The sequence below is a fragment of the Balaenoptera musculus genome, chromosome 18 (assembly GCF_009873245.2).
Source record: "Balaenoptera musculus isolate JJ_BM4_2016_0621 chromosome 18, mBalMus1.pri.v3, whole genome shotgun sequence".
NCBI lineage: Eukaryota > Metazoa > Chordata > Mammalia > Artiodactyla > Balaenopteridae > Balaenoptera > Balaenoptera musculus.
Genome location: NC_045802.1, coordinates 64736427 through 64757924, shown reverse-complemented (window position 1 = coordinate 64757924; position 21498 = coordinate 64736427). Strand labels below are relative to the sequence as shown.

General features: G+C 43.6%; 1 protein-coding gene across 8 annotated transcripts in view; it reads left to right on the top strand.

Annotated features, from left to right (window-relative positions):
- The window catches only part of ABCC4 (ATP binding cassette subfamily C member 4), a 219616-nt gene that overhangs the window by 68099 nt on the left and 130019 nt on the right, over positions 1-21498 (top strand). For all 8 annotated transcript variants that reach the window (XM_036831959.1, XM_036831960.1, XM_036831953.1 and 5 more), the window contains 5 exons: positions 10087-10176; positions 10769-10932; positions 12074-12199; positions 13720-13969; positions 20513-20614. In XM_036831959.1, the coding sequence (XP_036687854.1) occupies positions 10087-10176; positions 10769-10932; positions 12074-12199; positions 13720-13969; positions 20513-20614 (732 nt within the window). The remainder of the gene's footprint in view (positions 1-10086; positions 10177-10768; positions 10933-12073; positions 12200-13719; positions 13970-20512; positions 20615-21498) is intronic.

Sequence of the window (21498 nt, the reverse complement as noted above, 5' to 3'; positions counted from 1 at the left end):
TCTTCCACTATCAGCTACTCAGCCATTCATCAGAGCAGCAGTCTCTCCACGGCTTTTAATAGCTGGATATTTATGAGCCTTGAGGCTGGGCACTCTGTGTACAGTGCAGGGCATGGTAGTTTGACCTGCAGTAGAGACCTGTTCTAACTTCTCGCTGAACAGATAAAGGGTGAGGGCTTATGCTAGGCTGAGGTTCACCAAATTCTGGTGCGAGTCACTTTCGTGCTTAGTTAAAAACCCAGAACCTCTGTCTAATCCCAGACCTACTCCCTTGGAATTTTTTTAAGGAAGAAGCCTAAAAATCTGTATTATTTAATCTGTGCCCGAGGGATTCTTATCATCGAGAAAGTAGGATGATACTTTCAGCAGACTGGAACGGGGCAGGGGAAGATGTGATGCCCTCTTGGAAAGGGAAGAGAGCAGCATGAACATTCTGCATTCCCTTCCCTTGGATCTGTGCTGTAATCATGACTCAAACCTATCTATCTATCTATCTATCTATCTATCTATCTATCTATCTATCTATTCATTCATTCATTCATTTCTTCCTTCCTCCCTTCCTCCCTTCCTCCCTCCCTCTCTTCCTTCCTTCCTTGGGTGTCTCACTGCAGTGGCCTCTCATGTTGCGGAGCACGGCCTCCAGGCACGTGGGCCTCAGCAGTCGTGGCTCGCAGGCTCTAGAGCACAGGCTCAGTAGTTGTGGTGCACGGGCTTAGTTGCTCCGCGGCATGTGGGATCCTCCCAGACCAGGGCTCGAACCCGTGTCCCCCGCATTGACAGGCGGACTCTCAGCCACTGTGCCACCAGGGAAGCCCCTCATACCTATTTTTAAAAATTCTAATTAGTTAAACAATTTTTTTTTTTGTCTGAATATGTTTTTATTTCTCCTTCATTCTTTATAATATTTTGCTAGGTTTACAATTTTAGGTTGGTGGTTATTTTCGTTTAGGTCTTCAAAGGTAATTTTTTTAAAAAAATAAATTTTATTTATTCATTCATTCATTTATTTATTTATTTTGGCTGCGTTGGGTCTTCGTTGCTGTGCACGGGCTTTCTCTAGTTGTGGCAAGCGGGGGCCACTCCTCATCGCGGTGCACGGGCCTCTCACTGTCGCAGCCTCTCTTGTTGCGGAGCACAGGCTCCAGACGCGCAGATTCAGTAGTTGTGGCTCACGGGCCTAGTTGCTCCACGGCATGTGAGATCTTCCCAGACCAGGGCTTGAACCCGTGTCCCCTGCATTGGCAGGCAGATTCTCAACCACTGCGCCACCAGGGAAGCCCCACGATGCATTTTAAAAAAATGTTGATAGAAGTCTTTTTTCCTCCCCCCTTTTGGGGGGCCTAGTTGATTTGTATTCTCATTAAGATTATCTTCTCTTGCCGAACCCTAAAATGTATATTTATGCATGTTCTTGGATCTCCTTTCTCTCCCTGTCATGGGGTTTTCAGCACTCTCCATGGTTTTCCTTCTTCCTGTTGCCCTACTAGCTCACCTTTGCCACAGCTGTTTCTGTGTGGTTCATCTTTCTGTTCACTTCTCTTGCTTGGTAAACCAGTCATCGGGGCTTCTCTTTCAAACGGAGCAGTTGGTGGTGGAAGGGTCTAAGGGTAAAGGGTCTTTCAGCCAGTATCTTGGAACGTGACCTCACTCTGAACATACGTCTATGAATTTGCCTTATCTATTCCTTGCATTTATATCATAGACTTTATTAATTAAACTGTAGTCATTTTCCTAAAACAGTATATATTGACCACCATCTCAGTCATGTAAACACCTATTTTTAGTTCATTGTTTCAGGTTTTCTGGGATGTTCTCAAGAACCTCGGGCACTTCCGGCCCTTCCACAATGGGGAGTAGTATTTAGCATGCTGTATGGTCACCAGTGAAGGGTTTGACAGTCTTGGTGGCAGTTGTCAGAATGGGGGCCTGGCCATATTCTGCTTGTCTTCACCATGCAGGAGCTCTAGGACTTGGGGGGGTTCCCAGGGTACTGCCTCAGGGACTCATCCCCCAGAGGGGATGAGGTCAGAGAATGTGAAGAAACTCCTCCTGAGGAGTTCACGTCCTTAGCCTGACCTTGGGGTAGATATCACAGGCTCCCATCCCCCAGTGGTTCTCGTGGTCCGCATTATGACTCTCACGTTCAGAGGCTCACTTGTCAGCTCTGTATACATGGCGTTCTGGCGAATCCAGTAGGTTCTGTGGTATAATGGTAAAAGGTGGCCAGCAGAATTTAAATGAAAGCTAACAGTTCTTCTTCCAGGAGGTAAATGCCACATCCTTCAAAGCTTACAGAGAGCTTCTGAGTAGTTGTGCTGGCTTGCATGCCAGCCATGGAAAATCAGGCCAACAACAAAAAAAGGCAATGGAGTTGTCAGATGAGAGAGGAGCATGTGGTTGATCTTGCATTGACTTTGTTTTTCATTTCCTTCAATCCCATAGAGGGAATCTGTTTAGTTTTATAGAGGTCACTCGTGTTCATGGGGGTGGAAGATATTAGGCAGAGTTTGGCTTCTTCCCTCAAAGCAGAGATTAATGGCTTTAGATTATGCAATCATGACAGTAGGTGTGACAGCATTACTAAGCACCTCTGGGCAACAATATGGGAAAAATACAGCAGTGTTCTGCTTTAGGTGAGCTAAACATATTCTCACCCTAGTTGCCTGTTGGAGGAATACCCAATGTACCTAGAAACTGCATTATCTGACAAGCTCAACTCTGGGGGGTAGGGCCGTGACCCAGGAAGTAAGCCAAAAGTGCAAAATAAGTGACACAGTGCCTGTTTTCTGTTCTGAAAGTCCTTTAGGTTCTTACTCAGAGCCTGTTTACTCTGACTCACTTACAGTTTTATGAAGCCATATCCTAGTTTAGAAACAGCAGTAAATGGTGAGATAGTCTCTTGAAGGGATAGCCTGACGGCAAGGGACAAGATAGAATTACAATGTATGAAAACCCAAAAAGCATGGCCATTTTGGGCACTTCGTAGGAGCGTCTACACACTGAGGATCATTGGCATTGGAAAAGAGTCATGTTAGTGGTGAGGAATCTTCATCATGAGGATGGTGAAGTACAGCTCCCGTCTTCTGTTTTAAAGGACTACTGGAGAACGGTTTGGGGAGCGTTTCTATTAAAATGAAGATTGGATTCTTAAAGGGATAATACTTTTCACCAGTCTGGAAAACTCAATTCTGTGGAAAGAACATTCTTTTCTCCTCTGCTCCTTTGATGGTTATATTTATCTGCCCACACTTAGGTTTTGTGTTTCACGAAGTCTGCTGATTTAAAATAATTGAGGAAGGACACACTGTTTATTTTTCAAATGAATGACTAATGTTTCTTGCATTTCTTTTTTAAAAAGTTGAACAAAATCGATGTTTTGGCCTAGATTATAGAGTTCTCTTATGACCCCATATGTAATTTACCACCCCCTACCCCCCATGCCGTAGGAACCCACCATAAATGGATCCTTGCTTGGGTGGAATTCGCACTTCGCAATTCATAATATTGTTTTTAAAGGCCATGCGGATTCTAGTATAATCAGTAATTAGATATTCAGATTGTTTTCCAGTTTTTATATATTAACAAACAGCAGCGCAATGAACCTGATTAAAGCTAAACCTTTGGAGACATCGTTAATTTCTCAGGGTGTATACATTTTAAGCCTTTTGATATACCAGATTTCCTTCTAGAGTTAACTGTTTGCGTTCTCTTTAGTGAAATGAGATGGCCCTACACCCTTGCCAAACGTGGATGTCACATTTTGAGTTTCTTTGAATTTGAGTATTTGCAAATTTTCATTAGCCTTTTGTGTGTTTTGTAGTGAATTTCCTGTACATGTTCTTTGCCCTTTAAAAAAATTGGTAGGCTTTTATAATATAATTCTTATCTATATTTAGGTGTTCTTGATTTATTAAAGATTAATAGCTTACTAACTAATTTAGCATCTGACATACATGGTGCAAATTTGATTCCAGTTTGTTTGCCTTTTATTGTTCTCATGGTGGAACTATTTTGCTTTCACAAGGAAAACAGATTTAACCAAATAGTATCCCCTTGTAAAATGTCAACTTAAAGGAAATATAGAACCAAAACATTAGCATTAATTTGTATGTTGTTTTTCTCTGCACTGGATGTGACATGTTTTTAACTATAACATAAACATTTTATTAGAACTGAATTTTAATTTTCTAAATTAATGAGGAACAGTGTGTGGACTGAAAAAAAAAAAAAAAAGCACAATCTAGAAGTTGAGAGTTATATTTTATTTAGCGGACTCTTTCAGGACCTCAAGCCCTGGAGACAGGACGCTCGGATCACTCTGAGGGGCTACTCGGAAGAGCAAGGGGGTGCCGGGGGCGAGGCAGGATACAAAGGGGTTTGTGCAACAAGGACTGGGTAGTCAGAACATCAAAAGATTACTGTTCGTTAAAGAAAACCAGACATCTCAAGGTAATGAAATCAGCACTTTTCTGTGTATAGCAAGATACAAGTCTGGGCTCATTGAAATCGTTCCTTTGACATGCACCCCAGCCATCTGGGGCCAGTATCCTGTGCTTTCTCATCCTTAGTCTCCTCAGGGTGCACGGCAGGGGTGGCTGCAGCAGTCGACTGCTTCATGACCAGCATTCTGTTTCCATCCGGAATTCCCTCAGGGGACCGGCAGTAATGTGGCAGCTTGATGACTGCAACATCCTTTGTTTAATGACTTGGCAGGTAACATTTCTCCTTCACAAGTTGTAACTTTGCTTCATTAAAAACAAAATAACTGAGTGCCCATTCTTTGTCAGGTAAGAATACTTTCAGTTTATTTTCTTATGTGCAAAATAGGAAACAATTCTTACAAATAAGGTTGTTTTCTATTCAGTGTCTGGCTTGTAGTATGTGCTGAATAAATGGTAGCTGTTTTTATGATCATGATGACATAAATGACTATGACATGTCTGTGCACTCAACTACCTGATAGCTCTTGAGGGCAATAGACATGTAATTGATAATGCATATTTCTTATTTCCCTTGTGATATTTTGTTTATTTCCAATGTTAACATATTGGAAATATGTTAATTTCCAAATAGTTGTGCTTTTTAGATAAGATATAAATTATTGATTTCTAATTTAATTCTTGTCATCAGAACATTCTGCGTACCATTTTTTTTTTTTTGTACCATTTTTATATTTAGAAATTTATTGAGATTTATTTTATGGCCCCAGCATATGGTCTTGGTGAATTTACAATGTGTACTTGAAAAAAACCTGTCCTATAATTGTTGAGTGTGGTGTTCCATAAATGTCAGTTAGATTAAGTTGGTTACTTGTTATTCAAATCTTCTGTATCTTTACTGATTTTTTTTTTTTGGGGGGGGGGTCTACTTGTTACATTTACTGAGAAGAAGGATGTTAAATTCTCTTGCTATGATTGTGGGGTTTTCTGATTTTTCTCCATAGTTCTGTTGCTGTCTCATATATGTTGCAGCTCGGTAATTAGATCCATACACATTTAGGAGTGGTGAATTGACTATCCTATCATTATGAAATGTCCTTCTTAATCTCTGGTAGTTTAATTCCTTGACTCAAAATCAACTTTGATAATAAGATAGCCTCACATGATTTCTTGCGCTTACTGTTTGCATGCCGCATCTTTTTCCATCCTTTTACTTTAAAGTGTATCTCACATATACAACAAGCTGGGTCTTTCTTTTATTAATCCAGTGTGAGTGTGGCAGTCTCTGGCTTTTAACTGGAGTGTTAGTATGTTTGCTTTTAGTGTAAATATTGATGTGATGGGGCTTAAGCCTTTTACTTACTGTTTATTTTCTATTTGTTTCATCTGCCTTTTTTTGGGGTGGCGGGGCTCCATTCCTGACTTATTTCAGTCACTCAGATATTTTTTAGTATTCCATTTTGATTCCTTTGTTGGCTTTTTATCAGTATCTCGTATTTTTAATCTTGCTTTAGTGATTAAAATAGGCATCTTATTACAGTCTTTTTTTGCATGTTAATATTGGATTACTTTACATAAAATGTAAGAAACGTATAGGAGTAACAGCCTATCCCTTGTACTATTGTTACATATTTTACATCTACATACACAATATGGTGTTACCATTATTTTGCTTTTAAGCAGCCATTTGTTTCGCAAAGAAATGGAAAGGAATAATACAATCTCTTATATTTACCCACATGTTTGTTTGTCATTTTGGTTTCTCTATTTTTCTACAACTGAATTTCCATCTGGTACCATTTCCCTTTAGCTTGAAGAATATCCTTTGTAATTTCTTAAGGATCAGGTTGGGTGGTGATAAAGTCTCTGAGACTTTATCTGAAAATGTCTTAATTTCACCTTCATCATTTGAAGGATATTTACTTTTGTTAGTTATAGAATTTGAGGTTAACAGTTATTCTTTTCTTTCAGCACTCTATAAATTTTGTTCCACTATCTCCTCCTCCTTTTAAATTGAGGTATAATCGATATACAGCATATTAGTTTCAGATATTCAGCAAAATGATTCAGTATTTGTGTGTGTGTGTGTGTGTGTGTGTGTATATAGTGTATAGTATGTATGTGCATATGTGTATATAAATGATCACCACAGTAAGCCTAGTTAATATCCATCACCATACATAGTTACAGAATTGAGTTTGTTAAGTCAGCTATTAGTTGTATTATTTTTCTTCTGTATGTAATGTGTTGTTTTTCGTGGGCTGCTTTCAAGACTGTTACTTTCTGGTTTTCAGCATTTTGACTGTGATGTGCCCAAGCATAGGTCTCTTTGTTTTGATCCTTTCTGGGGTTTGCTAAGATTCTTAGGTATCTGAATTAATATTTTCTACCAAACTTGGAAAAATTTCAGCCATTATTCCCTCAAATATTTTTTTCTTCCCTATTTTGTCATCTCTCCCAGGACTCCAATTACATGTGTGTTTCATTGCTTGTATGGTCCCATTGAACCCTTAGGCTTTCTTTTCTTCTATCAATCTTGCTCTCGCTCTCTGTTTTCTGTTTGTTCTTCAGGTTGTAAACTAAAAGAAAGACTTAATGAATCTGGGCACAGAGCAATGGAAATTATCTGATATTAAAGTTATCTAGTGAACTTTTCATATTGTACTTTTAAGTTCTAGAATTTCCATTTGCTTCTTTTTGATAGTGTCCATCTCTCTTCTGAAATTACCTATCCAGAGAATTCCCTGGTGATCCAGTGGTTAAGACTCTGTGCTTCCACTGCCGGGGTCCCGGGTTCAGTCCCTGGTTGGGGAACTAAGATCCCACGAGCTGCGTGGCGAGGCCAAAAAAAAAAAAACCAAAAAAAGAAATTACCTATATCCATTCACTTGTTATAACCATATTTTCCTTTAATTCCTTGAACATATTTATAATAGCTGTTTAATAGTTCTTGTCTACTAATTCCAAAATCTGGATCATCTCAGGGTCTATTTCTAATGCTTGTATTTTTTTTTTTCCTCTTGATTATGGGTCAAATTTTCTTGCTTCTTTGCAGGTCTAGAAATTGTCTTGTCATGTTGGGTGTTAGGAAGTATACATTATAGGAAGTCTGTGTTAAAGGGTATTTGTTCTGATAGGGAATTCCTGGTAGATTGGTCTTGTTAGGATTGGCTTATTCGTTCTATCTTTCTGTTTGTCTTGTCTGTCTATCTGGGGCAATTATTTCCATTTTGAACTTAGTCCAAGTGCATGGGTCTTACTCTAGACCGTAAGGCATGGCCTTCCTGGCAGCTAAGTGAATGTCTGAGGCGCTTAAGAAGAACTCTTTCTTCTAGGTAGGCAGAAACTCTAGTCTCCTGGCATTGCGTGACCTCACAGAGGCCTCATGGGTCTGACCCTGCTCACGGACAGTGAAGTTCTGGCAGAGTCCCTTTGGTAAATCCCCACAAGATATTCTGGGTCTGCCCTCTGCTATTCCTGCCCAAATTCCAGCTGTTTCTGCAACTTAGAACAGCCATCTCTTCCTCTTCAGTTCAGTGAAAGTTTAGCTCTGCTTGGGCAGAAGGTACCCCCAGGCAGAAAGACAGGCCAGTCCCGGGCTCTCCTCTTCTCTAGGCTTACACTTCAGCCCTGCTTGTCGTTCAGTGCCTGAAAACAGCTGCTTCATATATTTCATTCAACTTTGCAGTTTTACAATGGAGGGCAAGTCCAGTACCAATTATTCTTTCATGGTTGGAAACAGAAATCTGGCAGTTTGCTTGTAAGCTGCGTCTTCCTCATTAATAATGTTACTGTCACTTCATGTTCTGTTTTTTATCCTGTGTGGAATATGACTGATTTTCTTTTGACAGATCCTTGATATCTGTGTTGGCTGCAGTCTTTTTTTTGTTTTTGTTTTTATTAATTAATTAATCAATTTATTTTTGGCTGCGTTGGGTCCTCATTGCTGCGCACGGGCTTTCTCTAGTTGCGGCGAGCAGGGGCGACTCTTTGTTGCGGTGCGCGGGCTTCTCGTTGTGGTGGCTTCTCTTGTTGTGGAGCATGGGCTGTAGGCATGTGGACTTCAGTAGTTGCGGTGCATGGGCTCAGTAGTTGTGGCTCGCGGGCTCTAGAGCACAGGCTCAGTAGTTGTGGCGCATGGGCTTAGTGGCTCCGTGGCATGTGGGATCTTCCCGGGCCAGGGCTTGAATCTGCGTCCCCTGCACTGGCAGGTGGATTCCCAACCACAGCGCCACCAGGGAAGTCCCTGGCTGCAGTGTTATAGTTGATTCATGTTAACTTTTGTTCCAGAGCCAGCCTTTTGGTGCATCAATTCCAATTAGGTGCAGTTGTCTTGATTTTTTTTGATGATCAGTTTAAACTCAGAGTTTGGCGGAACATTCTGCCTTCTTTTAGTTGTTCAAATTAGGGATCAAACTAGCTACTTCTTTAAAATAAGTATTTTCTGCATGAGGGATTAACATGTATTTGTATGTAAAATAGGCTTTAAAACTATTTTCAAGAGAGCTTTCAGTAATTAAGGCACAATATGGTTTCTTTCTTTCCTGTAGTGGTATATCCCTCCCTCCCTCCCTCCCTCCCTCGCTCATATTTGCAAAGCATTTTTTACCTTTCAAAGTGTTTTCAGTGGCCCTTTGCTACCATTCACACATCCCTACTGCACAGTCTGGTTACCTCTTGACTGTTTCACTGACCCTTAATTCTCCTTTCTTCCAAAAATCTTCTGGCCAGTCACTTCTTCCGTTTAATTTTCCTAAAGTTGAGTTTCTGTAATGTGAAAAAACACTGACTGTTCCATGTTGCCTTCCAAACTGTTTATCTATTTCCCAGACCACCTTTCTAGCCAGATTTTGCATTTTCCCTCCCTGGAGTCTCTGCATGGGTTCCTCTCACCCACAGTGCCCTTCCCTTCTCTCCATATACTTTATCCTTTTCGTCGTCCAAGCTCCTCCCTCACTACAGTGTCACTTGGTAGAAACCTTCCCCAGTTCCCTGTGCCACTGTATTTACTGTTCACTTCACACCTGAATTACAGGTGTTGGTATATATCTTGTCCCATCTCCAAAGACAAGAAGACATGACTATCAGTAAATATATCTCCAGGAGCTCCTGGTGTCCTCCACATGGTAGATAACAAATATCTGCCATTCAACTCTCATACGTACCCTATGATCTTATGCACGGTGAAGAGTTATTTCCATTCAAAGAATGAGGAAACTGAGAATACAGTGTTGAAATGATGTCACACACAAAATTAATGATTGATTTGCAGCCTGTGTCTCCTAATTTCTGTCCTTAAGGCAGCTTCCGTGCTCTCATCTAATATGGCCCAAAATTACTTTAGTTGGCTTCTAAGCATGAACCTACATCCCTTTATATTTTGGGCATGTCCAGATTCATCAAAAAAAAAAAGAAAGGCGGGAGATTTTGCGTCGGCCTCTGTCTGCTGTCCTTGTGGGCGTGGCTGTCGCCACATTGAGGCGTCAAAGGATAAACATGGGTTCCTAGAGCCCTGCTGTCAGGGGTCATCCTGCTCGTCCTGGCGCCACTCAAGACCCCGCGAAAACGTGCTCTGTTTTGTTACGTTCTAAGAGTGACTTGGTATCACCGCAGGGATCCAATTCTCTGTTACCCTCTCTTGTTTCAGGCACTTCGCCTGAGTAACTTGGCCATGGGGAAGACCACCACAGGCCAGATAGTCAACCTGCTGTCCAACGATGTGAACAGGTTTGATCAGGTAAGCTGCCCCTGGGGGATCCTCTTCCATTTCCTGTCCTTACTGTGTTTAGCTTTTTGGGATGCCAGGTGCCAGTGTTTGGCGTTGGCCAGGATTCTTTTGAAGGCATAAGACCAAGAGTTCTCTTTATCCAACTCTCATTTCTTCTGTGTGCAAATTAGATGTAATAATGTGTATTGTCCTTTAGACGAGAATTTTATTTTTCTAATAATAAATAGGCAGCAGTGTTCTTGCCCCGCGTGGTTAGTGTCTCGAAGGGTCCTCCTGGAGTGGCCCTTCTTGACAGGGGCTGAATTCTGGGGCAGACTTTGAGGAAGCCCTGGGCTCATTTGTGGGATGGACAAAACTGAAATCTTCCTGGTGCTCCCGGTCCTCTTCTCCCTGGACGTCCCTGAGCCTGGCCCTATGCTGTCCCAGAACAGCGTCACCTGGGGTAGATACTTGATTTCTGCTTTAGCAGGTTTAAAACCCACTGTGATCATTTCTGTTTAGGTTCCCGTCTGTTCTTTGACAGAAGATTGTTTCTAAGTTGTGTCCTTACTGGTCTGGTTTTTATACATTCCTAAGAAGGCTTTGTTCTTTTTCTTTTAAGGTAACGATATTCTTGCACTTTCTGTGGGCAGGACCACTGCAGGCTATCATAGTGACCATCCTGCTCTGGATGGAAGTAGGAATATCATGTCTTGCTGGGATGGCGGTTCTAATTATTCTTCTGCCTTTGCAAAGCTGCATTGGGAAGTTGTTTTCATCACTCCGGTAAGAGAAACACTGGTTTAAAAAAGTGTTAATATGTAACTGGTAACATCCACCATCTGCTTGATGCTTTTGTTCAACAAAAACAAAACAAAAATGCTTTCTTTGGTCTCTTTGCATGTGTTGTAGACCCTTTAGGCTTAGCCAGTAGATGCTCCAGCCTTAAGCTGAAGTTTGATCCTGAAGCGGGAAAGGTGACAGCATCCGCTGGCTCCTCCCGGCACCGTACCTGAGCAAGTAGAGTGTCCTTAAGCAGAATGTACATTGAATAGTGTTATTTAAGCATTATTAAATAGTAATGATCTTATAGGGTCAATTCCAGATGCATCTAGTTTTGTTATGCTTGTGTTAGAGCCATTTTCAGGTGTGTATATGTTTGCATCTTGTTTTTAATTCAGCGTTTCCATTAAGTTATAAGCACCCCAAGGGCAAGATCGATCTTAAATATGTCTTTATAAAGCCACATTCCTAGCAGCCTATGTGATAGAAAAATGGCTGGTGATGAAGAGCCTAATGCTGATTAGTTAGGCTTGAAGCAGGTCCCAGAGGGTTGGAGGTGGGTCATTGTCCAGGTTCTCAGGTGAAGCTCATTGAGTTCTTCTGTGTGTGTGTGTGTGTACCTTTTCGTGTGGTATTTTTTTTCTCTACTTGGAATTTCGTTTCCTCTCTTTGCTGTGGAGAGGTGTTCCGTATCCTTTGAGGCCCTGTTCCAATGCTGCCGGGTCTCTGAAGGCTTTCTTGTTCTCCTTTCCCAGTGGAATTAACAGCCCCATCTTTTCTGCTCCCCAGCACTTTACTCCTCTTTTATTACAGCACAGCCACTGTCTTCCTGTTAAGAGTCGGGTGTCTTTCTGCCTTCCCTACCTGACCGTGACATCCTTGGGCAGATGGTTTGTATCTGATTAATTCTGGGTCTTCATTAGCAGATACTGCAAGTTCTCCAAGTTACTTCTTGAATTGGGCTGAATGGTTGGCTTCCTAATTGAAGTCTTCTCCATTTCTATTTTGAGTAGGACCTGCCTGTCAGCGCAAAAGAGCTGTACGGAATCATTTGATCCCTGGTCTCTGGCTGTGCCACTGCTGCTGCTGATAAGGAAAGTTGGGCTGTGGTCACTAAGGCTCATCTCTCATGTCTGTCCCTTAGGAGTAAGACTGCAGCTTTCACAGACACCAGGATCAGGACCATGAATGAAGTTATAACTGGCATCAGAATAATAAAAATGTATGGTTGGGAAAAGTCTTTTGCAGACCTTATTACCAGTTTGAGAAGGTAAGTTTTTGTATATATACAGCATATTTTCATAATTTATCTCTTATTTACTGAATGGTTTAGAAGTCTTACCAAGTTTTCACATTAAGGTGAACTTAACTACTATCCACTCCACCCCCAACACGTGGCAGTGGGGTTAAGTAGAACAGTGGAGACATCATTTTAACCTGCTCTTCCATTTACCATCTTCTTAAAGGAAAAAAAATATATGCTTCTTATTTATACAGAAATTAAATTCCAAGTATTTCTTTCTTTTTAAAAAAATTTATTTATTCATTCATTCACTCATTCATTCATTTGTTTATTTATTTTTGGCTGCGTTGGGTCTTCGTTGCTGCTCACGGGCTTTCTCTAGTTGCGGCGAGCGGGAGCTACTCTTTGTTGCGACGCGCGGGCTTCTCATTGCCGTGGCTTCTCTTGTTGCGGAGCACAGGCTCTAGGTGAGCGGGCTTCAGCAGTTGTGGCTCACGGGCTCAGTAGTTGTGATGCACAGGCTTAGTTGCTCCGTGGCATGTGGGATCTTCCCAGACCAGGGCTCGAACCCGTGTTCCCTGCATTGGCAGGCGGATTCTTAACCACTGCGCCACCAGGGAAGCCCCCAAGTATTTCTTAATAGCACAGATTCCAAATAAACAATGATTTAAGATGTTGGCATCTAAAACAATATTTAAACTAAAAGTATAATTTATGTTAATATAGCACAAATAGGGAGATTATAAAGATTGGGTACTTATATCGGGCCAAACTTTATGAGTCAGTATTATTCATTCCAAACAAAGCCATAAATATCTTTTTTGCTTTGCTTTGTGTTTGTAGAATTTTTTTCCGTCTTTGACTTAAATACCTGATGAGGGCTTACACTCCAGCACAGGGTACTTAGAATTCTCCGGCAGCACCCTGTCACCTCTCACTTTGCACCTTTGTGGGCGCCCCTCCCTCTGCTGGGAACACACTCGCATCGTCCTTCTTCTCTGGCCTCCGCCAAGCCCGACTGACTCCAGCTCATCTTCTCAGGGTCCACCTGCATGTGACTTGCCCCGACTCTACTGCTCCGAGTTACACGCCTCTGCTCTGTGCTCCCGTGGGGGCCCTGCTGGCGCCTCTGCCTAATGTCTTGGTGTCTCACAATTTTGGGGTTGTTTTTTCTATTCTTTTATGAGTTCGTCAACTCCTGGAGGGGATGGGCTGTGTCTTTCTGTCATCAGTGAGGAGCCCGGCGCAGGACTTCTGGTTATGAATGGATGTTGACTGAATGTTCAAACCCAGTCTGATTGACCCAAAATGTTTAAAATGTGACACTAAGCCTCTGTTTAGTTGGAAGAGTGAAGTGGTGATGAAGTGTGTGGTCTTTGTGTCGGGCAGGCCCCCAGGTGTGCACTGTGTAGTATCTCCATGATGTGAGGGATGGTTTATCTTCATCTGTGTCCACTCCCTAGGAAGAGGCCACTCACACAGGGCGCTTGAATTCATGTCTTGGATGTTGATGCTTCTTTTAAAATCTATTTCCTACTCTTTTCCAGGAAGGAAATTTCCAAGATTCTGAGAAGTTCCTACCTTAGAGGAATGAATTTGGCATCGTTTTTTGTTGCAAGCAAAATCATTGTTTTTGTCACCTTCACCACCTATGTGCTCCTTGGCAATGTGATCACAGCGAGCCGTGTGTTTGTGGCGGTGACACTGTATGGGGCTGTGCGGTTGACAGTCACCCTCTTCTTCCCTTCGGCCGTCGAGAAGGTGTCAGAGGCAGTCGTCAGCATCCGAAGAATCAAGGTTTGCTGGCAAATAACTTTATTAACTTGTCGGTGGATTTTACCTAAAATGCCTCCTTTTATTTGGTGTCACAGTGTGCCAGTTAGGTGAGATCTAACGCTCTCACTGCCTAAGCTGGTGGTCGTTCCAGAGAGTCTTTAGTGCTTCCATCTTCTGACATAGGGTGCGTTATAAATACCTTAAGAGGCTGCTCATCTACGGGCAGTAGTGTAAGTAGCAGCGGTGCAGGGCTCTTGTCGAGTAATGACTGCAGGACGATTAAGTTGCCTGAAAGTAGGAGAAGCGAGCAGATCTCATCTCCTGTGCTAAATAACTCCATTGACGAGGTGACAGCTGTGCTCAGTCCTGGGGTGAATAGGTTCCTCTCTGGGCCGGGCGGGAGTGAACATGCTGAGAGGTCTCCGTCCCTTGGGCGGGAAGCACGGCCTCAGCCTCACCTCATTCTCTGTGTTTACAAATGGGTTCTTTCCTCCGCAGATGGTTTGCTTGCTGATTTCTGAGCATGCCTTTTCTCCATCGGCCTTTTTGTCCCTGTTCTCTTTTCACTTACGTGTAATCCTATCTCTAGCTGCCCTCTTTCTTTCAAACTTGTGATTCCCACCATACCCACAGTCACTCTCTCTCTCTTTTTAATCTAACTGTCTGTAAATTGCCAGGGGTGAATAATTTACATCACCAAGATAAGAACCTGTAGATATTTAAGGAGTTGTGTGTGTATGAATTGGTGTAAAATGAAGATAAGCTGGCTTTGTGAGCCGGCCTGGGCGTGAGCTTGAGTGTCTGGGCTTTACAAAACATCTAATTTGTTTTGTTCCTACTTGTCGATAGTGATGGATGGCCAGTAATAGATCTCTTGTGAAGTTAGATAGCTTTGGCTGTGATTTTTATTTGATCATTCAGTCGTCATAAAAGGTGAGTTTTTTTTTTTATGATGAAGTTTCTATAGTATAAAAAGCTATTGCCCATAAAACAGATCAGTTATACGGGGTCAGTTCTGCTCCCCTGAATTTATCGTTCTTTCTTTCTTTTCTTTTCTTTTTTTTTTTCTTTAATTTTATGTATTTATTTATTTATTTTGGGTCTTCGTTGCTGCGTGCGGGCTTTCTCTAGTTGCGCCGAGAGGGGGCTACACTTCATTGCGGTGCGCGGGCTGCTCATCGCGGTGGCTTCTCTTGTTGCAGAGCACGGGGTCTAGGCACGTGGGCTTCAGTAGTTGTGGCGCATGGGCTTAGTTGCTCCGCGGCACATGGGATCTTCCCGGATCAGGGCTCAAACCTGTGTCCCCTGCCTTGGCAGGTGGATTCTTAACCACTGCGCCACCTGGGAAGCCCTTATCATTCTTTTTGATGGGGGCTTCTAGCAACACTGTTAAGGGATGGTCCATGCAGTTCAATAAAATTTCTTTTATGAAGCTTTCACATCTTGAAAGAGGACATTTAGGGATATCCTTGAACTGTAGTGACATTCTTAGTGACACAGTAACCTGTCCAGATGGAGGCTTCACACGTGTGTTGTGCTGCTGTGGTTTTGTTATTGCTGCTGCCGCAGCTGCTGTCTTCGATCGCCGCTGCCGAGGTTGCTGTGTGGTCCGGGCACTCCTGAAGCCTTTGCATGTCATCTCATTTAATCCTGATAGCAGTTGAATGGGATAAGCATTAGTGTCCCCACTTTACAGATAAAGAAACAGGTTCCTATAACAGGTGAAATAGCTCACCTATCCTTACATAGCTAGTAAATGACAACTAGGATCCTGCCCGAAGCCTGGTTTTTTAAACCATTGTTACATTGCCTTCTTAGTACCTTCTAGCACGTGGAATATCTATTTTAAGGTGTTGTTTTCATCATGTGGTCTTAGTCCGAAGACCTTCAAAGTTTCCATGTTACTTGCAGAATCAGAATTTTAAACTCTAGGCTCCATTGGCAGCTCTGTTTCACAGCGCACGATGCTCCACTCTGGCGGGGGAGCGGGGAGGACGGGTTGTCTGTGTGACCTGTCACATTCATCCCTGGTTTTGGCTCACTCTTGTGGGCCCCCTGGGTTGCCTTCTCGTCAGTCCTTGCTTTAAGCAAATGCTGCAGAGCCCTCCGGCAGCCCCATGCCCCTCTCCCAGCACTTCCGTTCGCACTGACCTAGGGCTTCCATTTGTGTGCAGGGCCAGCCCTGCACGGCCCAGCATCATGTCAAGCCGGGTGATCGTGTCGTGACTCCCCAGGAGTATTCTAAGCCCCTTAACAGGAGAGATGGATTGTGGGCTCCTTTCAGTTTTGGGGCTGCAAAGTCACCTGGAACACTAAGGGGAGGAGAAGAGCAAGAATTTGTGTTCTTCCTTTCCCTGCTTCTCAGTTAGGTGTGTTAATGCCTAATTAGAAGATGAGAATGGCAGCAAGAATGGAAGAACTAGGTGAGGTTTGACCACAGACGGGCTGGAGGTGTGGTGGGCACGTAGAGTTTAGAACAGAGTGTGGTTGAAACCCTGCTGCCCCACTGCCTTCTGCAGCCTGGGACTCGGTAGACTGGATGGGCTATCTTCCCCGATTTCCACTCAGGTCATGTTTGGGGCTCCTAGGAAGAAAACCCACCACCCCTGGCTACCTTGGAGGTGGTGCGATGGTCCCCTTATTTTTCTCTTAGTAATGAAAGGGGACTGAAGGTCTTGGCGTTGAGCTACTGCAATAGGATTAAAAATATCTTGTCTCAACTGCAAAGCACTAAAAGTCTTCAGTGACTTTTACATCCAGTAAAATGTGTCTCTGAGGTTATATTGTTCACAGAGCTGCTTAGGTTTTCCCCTACCAGCCACTGGGAAGTCAGTCTTTTTGGCTGCAGTTCTGACGTTGATACTTTCCTGCAAGACCTGCTCTGGGTCTGCACTTCCTGGCTCTAATGGCAATTTAATTTCACCTTTCTCATCAGCCCGAGTCCTGGGGAAAAATGCAACCACCACTTCTTGCAACTTTACAGGCTGGTCTTGTGTTGAATGGAGTCTCATTTAACCCCTGGAAGATTGTGACTTCTTTCCCTTCGCAGACCTATTATTTGTAGACAAGTGCTCAATAGATTTAATTCCTCATTTAAGGCATACTTTTTCTTTTTTTTTTTTTGAAAGTGGGGAATTTCTATTCTACCATACATACACTGGATATTGAGGTTTTTTATCTTGGTAACACGCTTAAGGTGAAATTGGAACTTCTGTCTAGACAAGATGTATAACCTACACGCATAACCTTTCGCTTGCTGCTGTGTTAGCTCAGACCACGTAAGGCTGTAGCCACGCAGTCACCGGCTGGACGGATTTGAACAGCCACGTAGTCTGTTCCTTCCCTTAGCCTGATGCCCACGATGGGCTGACTCTGTGCAAGGCTTGGTCTCAGGTGGAGTTGGGACTGTGTAAGTGCAGGAATCACCTAGTGTCTCCCCGCTTTATGACTTTATATCCCTATGAGGGTTCAGAGGTAGGGAGGGCAGTGCCAGCCTGGATCCTCCTGAGCTGGTTCCCAGGAGGATTAGCATTTGAGATGGCCCAGAAGGGTGGGTGGCATTAGTACTCAGGGTGTCCAGGCAGAGGCCACTTGGGGATGTGGACATAGGTGCTGCTGGGTCACTGGAGGGGGTGAAGCGTGCTGGACACTCTCAGAGGTGCTGTAAGGAGATCAGGAGGGAGTGGTGTTGGGGGAGCGTCGGTGGTGCTGGGGAGGGCTGGGGAAGGAACCAGCAAAAGAAAAGGCGTATCAGTGTTTTAAGTGGTTAACAGCAAGTGAGATTCTGAAATTATGTTGCTTCAAGAGGAAAGGAGAATTGGGAGAGGGATGAACTGCGGCAGCACAGGCGAGAGCTGGTACCCGGCTGACGATGGGAGGGGTGCTGTGGAGCGAGAACTCAGGCTGCAGTGGCTGAAAGCCTGCAGAGGAGTCCTCAGGCCACTGTCCATCCTGCCTCCTGCTGGACACGGGCTCGCGGCGGGTAGGAGCAGCCGCGCCCAGTGTTCAGGTTCTCAGTGAGCCTGGATGAGAGGAGGTGGGAACGAGAGGATAGCGTCTCCCGCCAGCTGGTCCTTGAGAGAAATGTAAGGGTCTCGTCTTCCTTTTCCTGCACAGAAGCGGGTTTTCATGTTCAGGTTTTTTTTTTTTTTTTTTTTTTTTAATAAATTTATTTATATATTTATTTAGTTTTGGCTGCGTGGGGTCTTCGTTGCTGCGCGCGGGCTTTCTCTAGTTGCGGTGAGCAGGGGCTGCTCTTCGTTGTGGTGCGCGGGCTTCTCATTGCCGTGGCATCTCATGTTGCAGAGCATGGGCTCTAGGCACCGGGGCTTCAGCAGTTGTGGCACACGGGCTCAGTAATTGTGGCACACGGGCTCTAGAGCGCAGGCTCAGTAGTTGTGGCGCATGGGCTTAGTTGCTCCGCGGCATGTGGGGTCTTCCCGGACCAGGGCTCGAACCCGCGTCCCTTGCATTGGCAGGCGGATTCTTAACCACTGCACCACTAGGTAAGTCCTCATGTTCAGTTTTTACCAGTTGTTTTGAAGTAGAAGGTTGCAGTCATATTTGTAGCTTTGGGGCATGGTAGACAAGGATGTCAAGGACTTGAAGGGTGTTCATGATGTTTAGGGTAGTAGGTTACTATTCACCTGTTGTTTTCTTTCTCAAACATGCTCACATGGTTGTTTCAGTTCCCCCTGTTTTGTTGGGATTTGATGCCTGTGGGTCCTAAAATTAGCAATGTTAAAGCTGCTTACACAGATAGTTTGTATTTCTCTCATGCAAGCATCCTTGTAAGGCTGTGTATGGGTTTCCTGGGGCTCCTTAACAAAGCACCACAAACCCGGTGGCCTAAAGCCACAGAAATTTGTTTTTTCTCAGTCTTGGAGGCTTGAAGTCTGAAATCAAGGTGTCAGCAGGGTCACGATTCCTCTGAATTCTATAAGGGGGAATCCTTTCTTGCCTCTTGGTGGTTGGAGACAAACCTTGGTGCACCTTGGCTCGTAACAGCCATTACTCCAGCCTCCGTGTCCATCATCACATGGCTGTTTTCTGCTTGTGTGTGTCTCTGCATCTCTCTTCTGATAAGGACCAATCATATTATGTTGAGGACCCACCCTAGTCCAGTGTGATCTCACCTGAATTGATTACATCTGCAACAACCTATTTCCAGATAAAGTCACGTTTTGAGGTATTTGCGGTTAGGACCTTAACATTTTTTTTTTTTTTTGGTTGGGGTGAGCAATTCTCCCTGTAACAAGTTCCATGGCTAGTATGATCCTCCAGGGTGTTCTCTCTTGTTGCTCCTCTGCATGTGGCCCTGACCCAGCTGGTGACCTCCAAGGCCCAGGCCGTGGGGTGGATGAAGGTCCCGGACGTTGTCACTTTCCACCGGCCTGGATGTAGTCACGTGGCTATACCTGTCTGCTCGGGGGGGCTGGAGAGAGATGGCCTCCTTCCAGGCTGCCAGGTGCCAGCTAAAATCCGGGGTTTGTTACCTCAGAGGAACGAGAGCAGATTCTGAGGACAGCCAGCAGTCTCTGTCTGCCACACGTTCACAGTTCTTGGGGGGGGGGGGTGGGCAGTGAGGGTGGTATTTCTCTACCGCTGTAGCTTTTCTTGTTGAATTATGTCCAACATTTGCAGGGCAAGAGGGAGTTTTCCTATATATGGTTATGTTAGTTCAGTAGTGGTTCGCAGGACTTGGTTTTATTCAGCTGAGTTGCATTGAATAGCTGCTAAGGGGTGTGAAAATAATAAGAAGTGGGAGATGTGGCCATTCCTGCTGTCGAGGAGAGAGGGCGTTGACTAAGGAGAAGAGACAAGTGATTGTGAATAGATGCTTGTAAACTATTTCTCAAGAGATAGAAACTTAATAAGAGCATTTCATTTTTAGAACAGTGACTCGAGTGATAGTTAATGACAAGCAGTGATTGATTTAACGCGCATGAGGAGTAAAGCAGAGTGTACTTAAGTGCCCAGGGAAAGGTCACGACCCAAAACAGGCAGAGCCAGGGTTTTTGTAGGTCTTGTGTTCCCAGCCTGTCCTGTGCCGCCTGATACCTGCAGGCCTGGGAATGGCCTTCCTCTCTGTGTTCCTAGCAATGTTGCATGGTGCTTGGCACATGGTGGGATTCAGTAAATATTTACGGAATAATTCCCTACCAACTCTTTTGTTTATTGTTAGTAAAACAATAGAAATATCAACCTTTTAAATGTGTTGGAGTTTGGAACCACATTTTCTCCTTAGGGTGGAACCAGTACGCTTGTTAAGAAAGTTACAAAGACAGCCTCAGGGCCAGGAACTCTTCATTTGTCATATATGTAATATATCTCATACTATACCCTACACTATATGTATACTTTATTGTATATTATTACAATAGTATATAATATTCCATATATTACCTAGTCTGTTCTAATGTGAACCTACACTTTAAGTACAGTTGGCAAAACGATATGTAGGCTGTATAAAGTTTTTTACTGCAAATTCCTAGAAAGCAGTTATTTTTGTTTATGCTTTTCTCCTGGAGTTTAAACAATCTATGTTTTTCCTTTTTTCTGTAGAACTTTCTGTTACTTGATGAGATAACACAGTGCAACCCTCAGCTGCCATCAGGTGGTAAAATGATAGTGGACGTGCAAGATTTCACTGCCTTTTGGGATAAGGTAACACATCCTGTGTATCAAGATTGTAACTGCTAAAAGACAGCAGATTTATTGGAGAACTTTGAGGTTTTACACCTGGTGTAAAATGTGACCTGCTAATTTACTGAAAGTATGTTATAAAAATTCTCCAAATCAGGAGTAAGGTTTGCAACTAATGGAGATGAAGTGTAAAATCAGCCTAAGACATTTGACATGTTGCTCTCTCTCTCATTTTCAAGAGAGCTTTCAAAGTATTAGCACATTTTGACCTTAAAGTCCATATGTTTGTAATGTTAGAATTTATATTGATTGTAGAGAAAAAATGCTGCAGTATGGAATGGGTTAACTAACAAATATACAACCAGTTGTTGCAGACCAGAGGCTTTGGGGAATCAGTGTACATTTTTTGCCTTGATGTTCTCAGATCATCTTACTACATACTGAGGCCATGATTTAGGTCTTTGCTGTGGGGCAGGGTGGGGCCCCCCCATGCTAAGCTTCTCGATGGTTCTGGCTACTTTGGTGGCAGCCAGGGACAGGGAGGCGACAGCAGGAGGGCATAGTGAGCACCAGTGGTTCCCAGTTTTAGGGTTGCACTGTGTGGCAAGCTGACAGGGATAACTGGTGATTTTACAACACTTGGTTTATTTATGACGTTCAGGCAAACAGGAAAAACAGCAGGGTCTGCTCTCAAAACCGCACACCTAGTGCAGCCCCCTTTTCCGACGACTGAAACATTCCTGCCTCCCCGGTTCAGTGGTCCTCTGTGGATTACTCAGTAAAACAGAACCCATAACCACAGGAGAGGGAATTCCATGTAGGGAATTACTTATGCAGAGGATGAAAGACGGGGGAAGAAAAAAGCAGAAAGGGCAACTTGTACAGCCAGGTGGGCAGGTGGCAGA